Source organism: Suricata suricatta, chromosome 13, assembly GCF_006229205.1.
Source record: "Suricata suricatta isolate VVHF042 chromosome 13, meerkat_22Aug2017_6uvM2_HiC, whole genome shotgun sequence".
In the NCBI taxonomy this organism is placed as follows: Eukaryota; Metazoa; Chordata; class Mammalia; order Carnivora; family Herpestidae; genus Suricata; species Suricata suricatta.
The window spans coordinates 36250070-36262834 of record NC_043712.1 but is presented as its reverse complement, the minus strand read 5'-3'; the positions used below and the strand labels follow the sequence as shown (position 1 = coordinate 36262834).

The window sequence follows — 12765 nt, the reverse complement described above, 5'->3', positions numbered from 1 at the left end:
TATACATCTAGGAAGAAGATGCGTATGTAGTCTTAAGGATCCACCCTAACCTCCCTTCTTATTCCTTCAAAATGCTGGTTCCAGCAACCCCTACTCTGAACCCTCTGAATAGCACCCCAGCTCTTAATCCACTCAACCATATTGTCGTGACACCCTCTGGTAACCCCAATCTTATAGGCTGGAAGGTATATGCTTCCTCTTACCACTGGGTATTAATATTAATGGCTAGAGGAGGTAGAGCACTCAAGTCCCAGAGAGAGGTCACATAACACACAGTAGATTCAATAGAACCCATAGGAGCAAGAAAATTGTATTATGAGACTTGAAGTTCTTGCACCCCAAATGCAAGCTAGATCTGACTAAATTCGATAAACAGCTTTGGGGGGGAAAAGAGGGGGAGGGGAACAGGTATGTGCACCTGACTGGATCAGTTGGTAGAGCACAGGACTCTTGATCTCCAGGTGGTGAATTTGAGCCCCAGGTTGGGTGTGGAGCCTACTTTTAAAAAATAGTAAAATAAGCAGCTTTGTTAGCATGCTAACTTAATTTATCATCCACCCCATATCACGGTTGACTGAGATAGTCAAATCCCAAATTCAATTTGGGATTGGAGTGAGGAGTCACTCAGAGACTTAGAGGTATGCTTGTCCCTCCCCTCTAAGAATCAAATACCTGCCCTTGTCCTGAGAGGCCCACCCAGACCACCTTCCAGACCCAGTTCCACTCATTCTGTCACCTTGCACAGGATGCTGGGCTTTGGGACTCTGTGGCTTTTAAGCAACAGAAAGATTCAAAGCCACTGCAAGGATTCCTGTAGTACTTTCTTCCATCCAGAGCTCAGTCTCATAAAGTAGATGATGTTGGGAGAGGGCATCTTAAACAACCAGCACTCAACTGAATCAGATAGCTGTGAGCCTTCCCACTCAAGTATATGTAGTAGGCAAACAAGAGATAAATATGAGATTTTACTCAACACAAGAAAAGGAGAAAAGGAAAAAGGGTGTCATAAGCAAAGTCAGTGTCTTTTTGCTGGCAAGGTGGGGGAGGGTTTCCTCTGGAACCAGAACGGCAGTAACTAAGCCAAATTTGGTGGGACTACTTCCAACCTCTCCAGTACCCGACTTATATACGTAGATTAGTTTTCACCCACATTCCCCAAAAATGGTAAAGCACGGAGAAATGGGCCACAGGGCCCACAGTTCAGGCCTTTTAAAACATGGCAGCTATGGGTCACAAGGTTCCAGCAGAGATGTCTGAAACTCCTCAAGAAGGGTTTCACGGTCAGGAGAACAAATCCAGCTCAAATAGGTTTCTAGGTACAGGGGGAGAGACCTGGAGAGCAAAAAGAGTGATGTCTAAGGGTGAAGGATAGGCAGAAAATTGGGCAGCCATTCCCTCCCTTCAATTCATCACCACCCTCTATCGATTCAGGTACTCCAGAGTGCCAAATGACCTTGGCCCCAAGCTCACAGGCCTCAGCCTCACCGTGCAGCATTCTCCTGTGGCAACTTAGCTTGGGCCTCCAGCCTCCACCAGAGAGCAATAGCCTCATCCCTCCGATCCATCCTCCGTAGTGTCTGAAGCAGGTGAAAGGAAGCATCTCGATTACCTGTAGCCCCACCCCAAAGTAGGGAGTCTTAGAAGTTGACACATCCATAAGCATCATTTTATAAAAGAAGAAACTGGAGTCTAGAGCCAGAAACTATCTTGTCCACATTCACACAAGGAACCCGTAGTAGTTCATTCCCAACCATTCCTATCCCTGGGCACAGCTGCCCAGGACAAGGGGCTCAGCTGACCCTGCCTCCCCCTAGCATACTGGTTCTGGTCTTTGTGTCTGAGGACATTGGGGAGACCGAGAAACAGCTGAGAGGCCTTCATACACATTTATATATCTTCTCAAACCTGGTATATCCCTAGGTATATACAGTACGACTTCATTCATCCCCTTCTATCTGGGAACATCACTCTTCCACTAATCCCCAAGTACCTCTCCCATGGGCCTCTCTGTCCTTGTGCATCTGGGCATAACCGATGTCATGCAAATATACATACCTGGGCACATCTGTACACTGAGGAGGAAGTCCTGTAGGGCTTTAGTATCTTGGCCGCTGGCCACCCATTGCAGTCCACGACTTATGAGGGCAGCTACTCGCAGCTGTTGTAGTGCCACATCTGACATACACCGCTGCTCACAGTTGGAAGCAGGACCTGGGGACCACCCCCAAAGTCAAAAGAGTGTCCCTGCTACACAGTCACCAAAACCCCAAGTACTCCTCTTTCTCTTCTTGTGTCTGCAGTCCCTTTTAAGCCTCATAGTGGGCTAGGACACACAGAGAGGCAACAAAGTCACCACCCCTACTTGCAGGAGGAAAGAGGAAAACTGAGAGTCTCAATCACCTTGTTCTTTGTCCTTAGGTGTGGCTCGGAAGAGCAGCTCAAGGCACCTGAAGTGGGAAAAAGAAAACGTAGGAAAAGGAGTCAACCTCACTAACTCTGGCATGAGTAGGTAAGTATGGAGCTTACCAACTCAGGTCCCAATCAGCAAATTATCCCTCTACACTTCCCCAAGGATCCTGGTTAGCTTCCTGGGCTCACCGGCTAAATTCACTAATTGCTTCTTTTGGGGCCCCCAGCTGCACCCAGGCTCGACCCTGAAGCATGTAGATGGCAGAGACCCAAGATGGACAGTGCAGTGACTCCTTGGTTCCTTTTCTGGCATCTTCCCACAGCAGGGGCATCTTGGGAAGCAGAGACGACGTGCGGCTGAGCAGCTCCTCACATACAGTCAAGGCATCTTGTGCCCGGCCTGCCTGGATCAGTGCTGCTGCTGCCTCCAAGAACACCTCAGGCATGCAGGGCCCTGGGGGACAAGGGGGCGGGGAGAACTGGGGTGGGAGGAGGATGCGGTGTCTTGATGAGACATTAGCCACCATCCCCAACCTCTTCACCAGGCTCTGGTACCACACAGAGACTACCCATTGCTTGCTACCCTGCACCCCTTGCTCTGAGAACCTTCCTAGTTTGACCTTGGGGCTTGGACAGACAGAACAAGCAGAAGAAAAAAGAAAAAACAGTAGTCCTGCTCTACTCCAAAATAGGCTCCAACCCTCCCACCCCATTGTAGAGAACCTTGAAGATATACCCACCTTTGGCTCAGAGTCATCCAACAACAAAGCCAGCAAGTCCAAGTAATGCTCTGCAGCATCCACTGCCCTAAGAAGTCATAGCCCATGAGCTTCACCTTAGGGCCTTAGCAGGGCCTTTCAAAGGCTCATAGCTAACAAAGGGATGCTCAAGGGCCCTGCGGAGTGGGAAGAGTGGGGTCTTGGGACTCCAATCCTAACTCACTATAGATCTACACTCCTTACAGAATGGATTTGGGAAATTCCAGAGTTTTCAAGATTAAGGAAGTTAGTTCTGGGTGAAGAGTCCTAAGTTCAGGTCCAGCAGCAAGGCAGGAGGCTGAAGAGTGGGAACCTATCCTACCACTAACTTGTCCATACTGCTGACCTGGAAGAACAGAAGCAGAGTCACATCCCAGGGAAGGTATCAGAAATGGGAAGAAGAACTCAGATGATCAAGGGACTGGAACCTCACCTTCCTATTTGTAGGCATCGGCTTGCTAGCAGGTACTTGGCCTGGCTCTGTGTGCCACAGTAAAGGGGTGAGGCTGGGTCAGGTTGGGGGAGTAGTAACTCTACTTCAATGAAAAGCTGGGGGACTTCAGAACTGTGAGTGACACTCAAGGCCTAAAAGGAACACAAAGAAAAAAGTATATCTCTAATCTCTGGGAGCCATATTTCCTTATTTACAACTTGATTTGTCTCTCTAATACAAGCACCTCAGCCATTCCCACATCTTCAGTTCCTTACATCAACCAACAGCTCCAGACTCTCCAGCTCTGCCGCTGTGTTCCCCAGTTGCCGATATAGCCTGGAGGCCTCCAGAAGTGGAGGACCCCAGGGTGATCCCCCTTTCAGGGCCGCAACCAAGTATAGCAGAGCTCTCTGTGGACTGCCCTAGAGGAGTGAGAGGACAGAAGCTTTAGCTATCCTCACAGAGCAGAAAGCTATCTATAGCATCCATGGTTTCCCCACCTGACCCTAAGGCTGTCTTTACCATTTTACGGAGACAGGTCCCCAGGGCTGTGTACACCTGGACCAACACAGGCCTTGGGCACAGACCTGAGGCTGCTTCTTGCAGGCTGCTCAGTGCCTTGGGCAGGCTTCCTGTGATCAACTCCTGGAGGCCTGGGGGCAATCAGGGTGTAAACTTAAAGAAGCCTACCAGGGCACGGGGCAAAATAGGGAACAAGAGCAGAGTTGAATGGAGCAAGACAGGGAAGGTATGAGCCAAAGGACCCCTCAAGACAGGGAGTGGTGAGGAAGGGATGAGTCAGATTGTTAGCTGACCTTGGCGATAAGCAGAAGCTGTAAGAAGGACATCCTTTAAGCCTCGGGCATCCTGCAGAGTCAATGGACCATCTGACTCCTCAGCTGGGGGGCTCCAAGTTTTCAGAAGGTGCAACAGATCCTCAGAGGCCTCACTCTGAGGAAAGAAGGGTGACCAGAAGTTTCAAGCCTATAACCACGTCTTCTATCTCAGTCTATCCTGGCTAGACTTTGTTTTTTGTTTTGTTTTGTTTTACGCTAGGAAAGGCCTTTATTGTTTGCAATGGGAAATTAAAAGGACGGGGGGGGGTAACGACAGCTCTAGCTCCAGGGGCAGCTCCCCAGACCTACTCTTCCGCTGTCCGGGGAGAGCTATCCTGGCTGGACTTTGAAATCAAGGGTCCTCCTGACTCCTGTTCCCTCAACTCTAAATCAGAGACAGCGAAAATAAAGGGAGGAAGAAAACCTTGGGGCAAAGATGATCTACTCTAGTGCACCTTCTCAATCAGTATAAGCCCATGGGGCAAGGACCATGTTTGGGTTACTGATGAGAAGACTGGGGCTGGGTGATGACTTCAGCAAGGTCATAAAAGCCCTAACCCCATTCAAGATCATTAAGCTATTTTTAAAATCCACTAAAGAGTATCCCCCCCAATGAGACACCACACAAAACAAGGTTACCAAGAGTTCCAGAGAGAACCCAGGTCTGACCACCAACCCAGCAACCTTCCCAGCACAAAATGATGCTACGGCAGCTAAGACGGATGAAAGAAGGAAAGAGGCCCTTAGATCCAGGTTACTTCCCACATTACCTGATTACCATTCAAGGTCTGCAGCAGCAAGGTCAGGTCTCCAAGACAGTCAGTGCTTAGCCAGAGGGCAGCCTGCAGGCCAGCGAGGTGATGAAGGGCAGGGAGTAGCTCCAGCAGAACAGAGGAATAATGGAGAACAGAGTCCCACAGCCCCCTGAGCCCACATTCCTGTCTGGGCCCAAGCTGCTCCTGGGTCTCCAGCACTGTAAAGGACACACACATACAGCTGCGGTTGGGACTTCATCTCTGGTTTCTTTTTCTGCAGGAGCCCAAAGGTCACAAAGGTGCTCCTGCTCTAAGGAGCACCTGGAGGATTAAAAAAAAAAAAAAAAAGGGCATCTCTCTCCCTGGCGGTGACAGATTTTATTGCTCCTCTTATCCCCTTTGCAAGGACTTAAACCCAAATAGGCTGGTGGGGACAAGGAAAGCCATCTCTAGCCCTCACCTCTCTCCAGGCCCTGTTGGATATCCTGTGCTTGGTCTTCAGTGAAACCCTGGGCCAGACTTGCCTTCACAGTAATGAAATTGCAGGTAACAGTCAATTCCAAGGGGAGGACAGGAACAGCTGGAGGGAGACCTGGAACAAACACTGATCTCACTGACCACTCTCCCATCAAAGATTCCCCAGATAAGATCCAAACCCAAAGATCACATCATCCCAACCAAAATGGACTCAATAAAGAATCACCCTTTGTACAGAGTTTGGAAAGGGCAAAAAGTTCTTCAGATTGAACCATTCTGGAGACCATTTCTTCAAATGCCGGGGACTGGGGGTAGGGAGAGTGAGGGAGGGGGCATGGCAGGGCTCAGAGATTCACCTGTACCAAAAAGAATTCCACTTCAGTCTTGTCTGTGCTTTAAACAGGATCCCCTGCGCACACACGCACACACACACACACACACACACACACACACACGCCCCCCGAGTAATTTTCTCAATCCCAGAAATGCAGAACTGGTCTCTGGCTGTAAAGGAAGATAACTGACCGTGCTGAGGAGGATCCTGCTTACCCTGCAAGCTGTGGAGGAGTTCCCTGAATCCTTCCAGCGCATCTTGAGCCAACTGCTGTCGCCTCAGAAACTGACGCGAGTCCTGAGCCACCTACGAATGTGGAATGGGGTATCACTGAGGATCGATCTTTATTTTCTTTCTCCCGTTGCAACAGTGGCAAGTGATGTCTTTCTCCAGTCACTTCTGGCTCCTGGGGGAAGGTCAAACTCAATACCTCTCCGTTAGCTGAGGTAAGTCCACGGGAAATCCTCCTTCTGATATTTTGGGGCTGCAAAGCGAGGGTCCCAGCAACCACGTTACCTTGGCCTGTCGCACTAGCTGGTCATTCTTTTCCCTCCACAGGTCTAGGCAGCTGGCGTGTGGTCCTGAGGAGCTCAGAGGCGTCTGGTGCGACAAGGCTGGGCCCGGACCCCCGGAGGGGCCTGCTGAAGGGTAAGCCCGGCCTCGGCGAGGTCCCCACCCGAGCGGGGTACGGTCCGTGCGCTTCTGCATCCCCCCGTGACCCCCTTGCTCCCCTTAGGGACCCAGAAGGGGCAGCTCGCCCCTTATAGGAAAAATAGAAAAGGAAAAACTCTTCCCGACGCTGAGCCGGCTCCAACCCCGCCTCTTCCACCTCGTCTCTGGTTGGCCCTGCCGTCAAAACTCTCAGCTGCGGTTGGTCATCTTCAAGGGTTAGTTCCCGCGGGAAACTCAAGGAAGAAACGAGTCTGGGCCCGACCCAAGAGGGAGACTAAGGCGGGTCCGAGAACGGGGGTGTATCTGAGTGGGGAAGTAGTACTTCTTAAAGTTCGGCTTGCTAGTCCCTCGCGCAGGCCAAAACCCCGAGAATTCTATGTCGGTACCAAAACCTGTGGCTCACCCTTTCTCTCGCCGCCAAACTCCCATGTCCCTCTGGCTTTGAACCCGCCCCGCCTCGCAGAGGGGAGGCCAGAGCAGTGCATGCTGGGAAGCGTAGTACGGCCGAAAGCCGCCCCAAAAGCCCTGCCGGGGTACAAAGTTATTTCCAAAAGCAACGGAGAGGAGACCAATGCTTTTGGTAATCAGTCCTTCTCTTTTTTTGGTCACCACAGAGCATTAACACGCTACCACATTCTGCTCAATCTCGTGCAGTCTGACTGCTGGCTGCGGTGACCCTGGGCTTGAGCAGTCTGCACTGCTGAAAGACACTTCCGATTCCTTTCAACAAATGGACTCAGATGACTTGAATATCCGTATATAAAAACAAAACAAAACTGTGGCCCTTACCAGAGATAAAACAACTCAATTATGTATAGTTAGAACTTTATTAACATTAAAAACTCTTGGGGCAAAACGAAAACAAACACCTCTTGGGGCGCCTGGGTGGTTCAGTGGTAAGCGTCAGATTCTTAGTTTTCAACTCAGGTCATGATCTCAGGTTGGTGAAGTGGGGTCCGGGGTAGAGCTCTGAGCTACTGGTGCAGAGCCTGCTTTGGATTTTCTCTCCGCCCCTCCCAGCCCACGCACGCTCTTTCTTAAAATAAATAAACTTAAATTAAAAAAACAAAAACAAAAAAATATTTGTGCTACAAAGAGTCACCATCAAGAAAATTCAAAGAAAATTCGTAAGTGGAGAAATTATTTCCAGAGCATACACCTCATAACAAATCTGTATCCACAATACATAACTCTCAAAGCTCAATAATAAAAAAATAATTTAAACCATTTTAAGACCGAAAAATAGGAATAGGCCATTTTACCAAAAAATATACATGAATGGCTAAGCAGCACATAAAAAGATGATCAACATCATTAGCAATCAAGGAAATGGAAATTAAAATCCTGAGATACCATTATACACATACACACATAGTTACAATAAAAAAAAAAAAACCCACAAGGGCGCTCAGGTTATGATCTCATGGTTTGTGGGTTCAAGCCCTGCATCTGGTTCTGTGCTGACAGCTCAGAACCTAGAGCCTGCTTTGGATTCTCTCTCACTTTTGCTTTCTCTCTCTCTCTCTCTTTGCCCTTCCCCTGCTCACACCCTGTCTCTCTCAAAATTAAAATAAGTGGGGCGCCTGGGTGACTCAGTCGGTTAAGCTTTCCGGCTTCGGCTCAGGTTATGATCTCATGGTTCGTGGGTTCCAGTCCCACGTCGGGCTCTGTGCTGACTGCTAGATCAGAGCCTGGAGCCTGCTTCAGATTCTGTATCTCCCTCTTTCTCTGACCCTCCCCTGTTCTCACTGTCTCTGTCTCTCAAAAATAAAGAACTTAAAAAATAATAAAATAAAATAAGCCATTACCAAAAAAAAAAAAAAAAAAGAAAAAAACAAAAACAGAGAATAAAAAAGGCACATAGCTTGCTGAGTTAGTATGGCATGCAACTCTTGATCTCAAGGTTAAGTTCCAGCCCCACATTGGGTGTAGAGCCTACCTAAAAAAACAGAACAAAACAAAAAAGCCACCACCAAAAAACAAAACAAAACAGATAATACCAAATGTTGGAGAGGATGTGGAGAAACTTAAAACCTTTATACATAGTGGGAATATAAAACATTATAGATACCTTAGAAAATAGTTTGGCAATTTCTAAAAAAGCAAATCATACAGCAATTCCACTCCAAGGAATCCTCTCAAGAAAAACAAAAACAAAGGTACCCAGGTGGCTTAGTCAGTTGAGCATCTTACTTCGGCTCAGGTCATGATCTCACCATTCATGAGTACAAGTCCTGCATCAGATGAGCTTAAGCCCCACTTTGGGTGAGCTTCTCTCTCTCCCCCTCTCTCTCTCTTGCACCCTGCGCCCCTCGTGGGATTCTCTCTCTCTGCCCCTTGCTCACTAGCACTCTCTCTTAAAAAAAACAAAACACAAAAAAACGACTATGTCTACACCAAGACTAGTATGCAAATGCTCGTAGTAGCTACAAAAATATTCATAATAGCTAAAAAAAAAAAAACTAAAAACAATCCAAATGCCCATTGGCTGATCATAGCCATATAATGGAATATGACTCAGCAATAAAAAGTGCCAAAAACTGATACATGCATCAACATAGACGAACCTCAAAAACATTCTATGTTGGGGCACCTGGGTGGCTCAGTCGGTTAAGTGTCTGACTTCGGCTCAGGTCATATCTCACAGTTTGTGGTTTGAGTCCCACGTCGGGCTCTGTGCTGACAGCTAGCTCAGAGCCTGGAGTCTGTCTTTAGATTCTGTATCTCCCTCTTTCTCTGACTCTCCCCTGCTCGCGCTGTCTCTGCCTCTCAAAAATAAATTAAAAAACATTAAAAAATTAAAAAAAAAACATTCTATGTCAAAGAAACCAGACCCAAAGACCACATATTTGATGATTCCATTTGTATGATATGTCCAGAAAAAACAAATTTAGAAAAACAGAAAATAGATCAGTGGCCTATGGTGAAATTGGGGATTCCTTGTAAACAAAATATAGGGACTTTGCGGGAGTAATAAAAATTTCTTTAACTGAATTGTGACACTAGACAAGATTTCTTATATTTAACACCAAAACAACAAGCAACAAAAGAAAAATAGAATTGGACTTAATCAAAATTTTAAAATTTTGTGCTTCAAAGAACACTATCAAGAAAATGAAATGCCTGGGGTGGCTGCCTCACATGGTAGAGCATGTGACTCTTGATAGCAGGGTTATGAGTTCAAGCCACAACTTGGGTGAGGAGTCTGATTAAAAAAAAAAAAAAAAGACAACCCAGAGATGGGTAAAATATTTGCAGATCATACATATGACAAGGGACTTCTATTTAGAGTATATAAACAATGCTTATAACTCAAAAACAAAAAGAAAACTCAATAAACAGAAAAAGGATTCATCTGAATGGACAGTTCTCCAATAAGCATAAGAAAAATGCTCAATATCACTAGTCATCAAAGACATGCAAACCAAAAACACAATGAGACCCATCCACACCCGCTAGGATGATTAGAATAAAAAAATAGTTAATAGTAAGTAAAATCATGGATGTACAGAAATTGGTACCCTCATACACTAATGATGGGAATATTCAATGGTGCAACAGCCTTGGAAAACAAACTGGCAGTTCCTCAAAAAGTCAAGCATGGATTTACCATAGGACCTAGCAATTCCACAATATACCACTAACTCTAAATGAAAATGAAATGAAAACATACATCAAAACAAAACTTGTATATCAATGTTCAGAGCAGCATTATTCATAGCCATAAGGTGCAAAGAACCCAAATGTCCATCAATGGATGAATGAATAAACAAAATTGATATATCCATACAATGGAACATTATTTGCTCATAAGAAAGAAATGAAATACTCATATGTATTGAAACATGGGTGAACCTTGAAAACATTAGGCTTAGTTAAAGCCAGAAAAGGCCCCATATTGTAAGATTCCATTTATATGAAATGTCCAAAATAGGCAATATAATCAGAAGGCAGATTAGTGGTTGCCTAGGGTTAGGGATGGAGGTAGGGAGGATTGGCAGGCAAGAGGAAAGAGTATGGAATTTGTTTTTTGGGTGATGAAAATGTTCTAAAATTAACTGTGATGATGGTTGCACAATTCTGTGAATATACTAAAAATTATTGAATTATGCACTATTTTTGAGAGAGAGAGAGACAGAGAGAGGTGGAGGCGCAGAGGGAGAGGGAGAGAATCTTAAGCAAACTCCATGCCCAGCGCTAAGCCCAACATTGGGCTTTATCTTACAACCGTGAGATCCTGACCTGAGCCAAAATTGAGTCAGATGCTTAACTGACTGAGCCATCCAGGCACCCTGAATTATGCATATTAAATGACTGAATTTTATGGTAAATTGTACCTCAATTAAGGTCTTTAAAAAAGAGGGGCACCCTAGTGGTTCAGTTGGTTAAGCATCTGACTCTAGATTTTGGCTCAGGTCATGATCCCAGGGTGATGGAACAGCCATCATTGAACTCAGCACTGAACATTGAGCCTGCTTAAGGCTCTCTCTTCCTCTCCTTCTGCCCCTCCCCAGTTCACACTCTGGCTCTCAAACAAAATAACAAATAGTATGTTAATGTGTAATGGGCTCTTTGATGTCAAGAGGCAAAAGTGAGAATTTTTTCTTGAAAGAGAGAAAGAGAAAGGGTACAAGCAGGGGAGAAAGGCAGAGGGGGAGAAAGACTTTTAGGCAGAGGGGCTCATGGGGCTCAATCCTACTACCCTGGGATCATGACCTGAGCAGAAATCAAGAGTCAGATGCTCAACTAACTAATCCACTCAGGCGCGCCCAAAGAATTTTTAATTTTTTTAAATGTTTATTCATTTTTGAGAGAGAATGAGGAACAGAGCATTGTGCGGGGAGAGGCAGAAAGAGAGGGAGACAGAATTCCAAGCAGGCTCCAGGCTCTGCATTGGCATCACAGAGCCCATCAGAGGGCTCAAACCCACAAACCATGAGATCACGACTGAGCTGAGGTCAGATGCTAACCGACTAAGCCACCAAGGCGCCCCCCAAGAACTTTTAATAGATCTTTCTCTAAAAGGATCTTGTAGTCAGATCAGAAAAAGAAATACCCCATGGTTGCCAGAACAGATTTTCCTTAGGCTCCAGGGAAGGAGGCTCTCTGCAAAAAAGGAACGGGTTTGGGGGGAACCTGACTAGGACAAGGTGAAGGACTAGGCTCTGAAATTGTTCCCATGGGTGCTAGGGATGGGAAATGATCTTTACTTCTCACAGTGGCACTGTATGCTTATTAAATGATGCTTGGGAATAGTGTCCCCCAGATTGAGGAAGAGGAAGGGACCTTTTTCTAATTCATCTTAGTTTTAGCTGGGACCTAACTCCTTCTCTTATTCTTATATTATTAAATCTATTCCTGCCAGGGTTACCAATGTCCTATCCTCTAACTGCCTTAAATAGTACGAACTTATCTTTCTGTTTGACCTCTGTAGCACTAGAGACTATTAGCCACTAATAACTCCAACTCTTCCTTTAGCTGCCACAGTGGTGAACACCTTTACTTCACCATCACTGCTACTTAAGTTTTTCTTCCTTCTGCCAACCAAAGTGCCGTTCCAATGATTCAACCTCTGCTCTTTCAGTTGTTTCATCTTCTGTCCTGGGCATTATCAAACATCAAATCCCAGTCCTGACCCTTCTCCTCAAGGGTCTTCCCCTCCCCCTCCTTTGATGGACATTTCCATGAGAATTTCACACCAGCACTTCAATCTTACACATTAGTGAGGTAGATGGAGCATAAGAGACAGACATGCATTAAATTTATACAGTTTTGGCTTCAAGTCAGGAATAATCAATGGGACAAGACAGAATGCTATGTAAGATGGGCAATTAGGTCTCATAAATGGCAGCAAAGTTGGAAAACTAGGGTGGCCTCCTGACCTTCACAAAAGTGAAGGGCAAAGTGTGTCTAGCATGAAAGAACACAACAAAGGAGGGAATGCAACACTGTTTGAGGCTTCGACAGGGGTCCGTGTACTCCATGTTGCCCGTGTTCCAGCTGTCTTTGCTATTAGCTAGAGCATAAGTATTTAATAAAATATGTTAAATGGCAAAAAAAAAAAAGAAAAAAGGAAAAAAAAGGCAGATGG

General features: G+C 46.1%; 1 protein-coding gene and 1 long non-coding RNA gene across 4 annotated transcripts; one reads left to right on the top strand and one right to left on the bottom strand.

The window, feature by feature from the left end:
- Positions 1 to 808: 808 nt before the first annotated feature.
- On the bottom strand, positions 809 to 7115 carry FANCG (FA complementation group G). 3 transcript variants are annotated; one of them, XM_029919391.1, is made up of 14 exons: positions 6519 to 7115; positions 6218 to 6308; positions 5652 to 5783; positions 5207 to 5409; positions 4416 to 4551; positions 4123 to 4253; positions 3876 to 4022; positions 3601 to 3752; positions 3150 to 3216; positions 2599 to 2888; positions 2401 to 2447; positions 2056 to 2211; positions 1486 to 1609; positions 809 to 1332 (listed from the first exon to the last, which is right to left on the bottom strand). In XM_029919391.1, exons 1-14 carry the CDS (start codon positions 6708 to 6710, stop codon positions 1224 to 1226), a joined length of 1977 nt encoding a protein of 658 aa, XP_029775251.1. In that variant the 5' UTR covers positions 6711 to 7115; the 3' UTR covers positions 809 to 1223. The 3 variants fall into 3 exon arrangements, 2 of the variants coding, with proteins under 2 accessions (XP_029775251.1, XP_029775252.1); XR_003901695.1 differs by having other exon boundaries at positions 1240 to 1332; positions 1486 to 1577; XM_029919392.1 differs by lacking the exons at positions 2599 to 2888; positions 3150 to 3216.
- Positions 3398 to 7536, top strand: LOC115275693. Its single transcript, XR_003901696.1, has 6 exons — positions 3398 to 3632; positions 5662 to 5737; positions 6152 to 6448; positions 6561 to 6650; positions 6739 to 6889; positions 7289 to 7536. It is a non-coding gene; the product is annotated as an uncharacterized LOC115275693 (long non-coding RNA).
- Positions 7537 to 12765: the final 5229 nt, after the last annotated feature.

What these genes read in the sequence shown, in the direction of transcription:
- FANCG (XM_029919391.1), bottom strand. Translation starts at nt 6,710, where the DNA reads ATGCAGAAGCGCACGGACCGTACCCCGCTCGGGTGGGGACCTCGCCGA. An exon ending in AGCTAGTGCGACAGGCCAAG is followed by an intron (nt 6,309 to 6,518) that starts GTAACGTGGTTG and finishes CCACATTCGTAG; the next exon opens with GTGGCTCAGGACTCGCGTCA. An exon ending in AGACCTTGAATGGTAATCAG is followed by an intron (nt 4,552 to 5,206) that starts GTAATGTGGGAA and finishes TTCTTTCCTCAG; the next exon opens with AGTGAGGCCTCTGAGGATCT.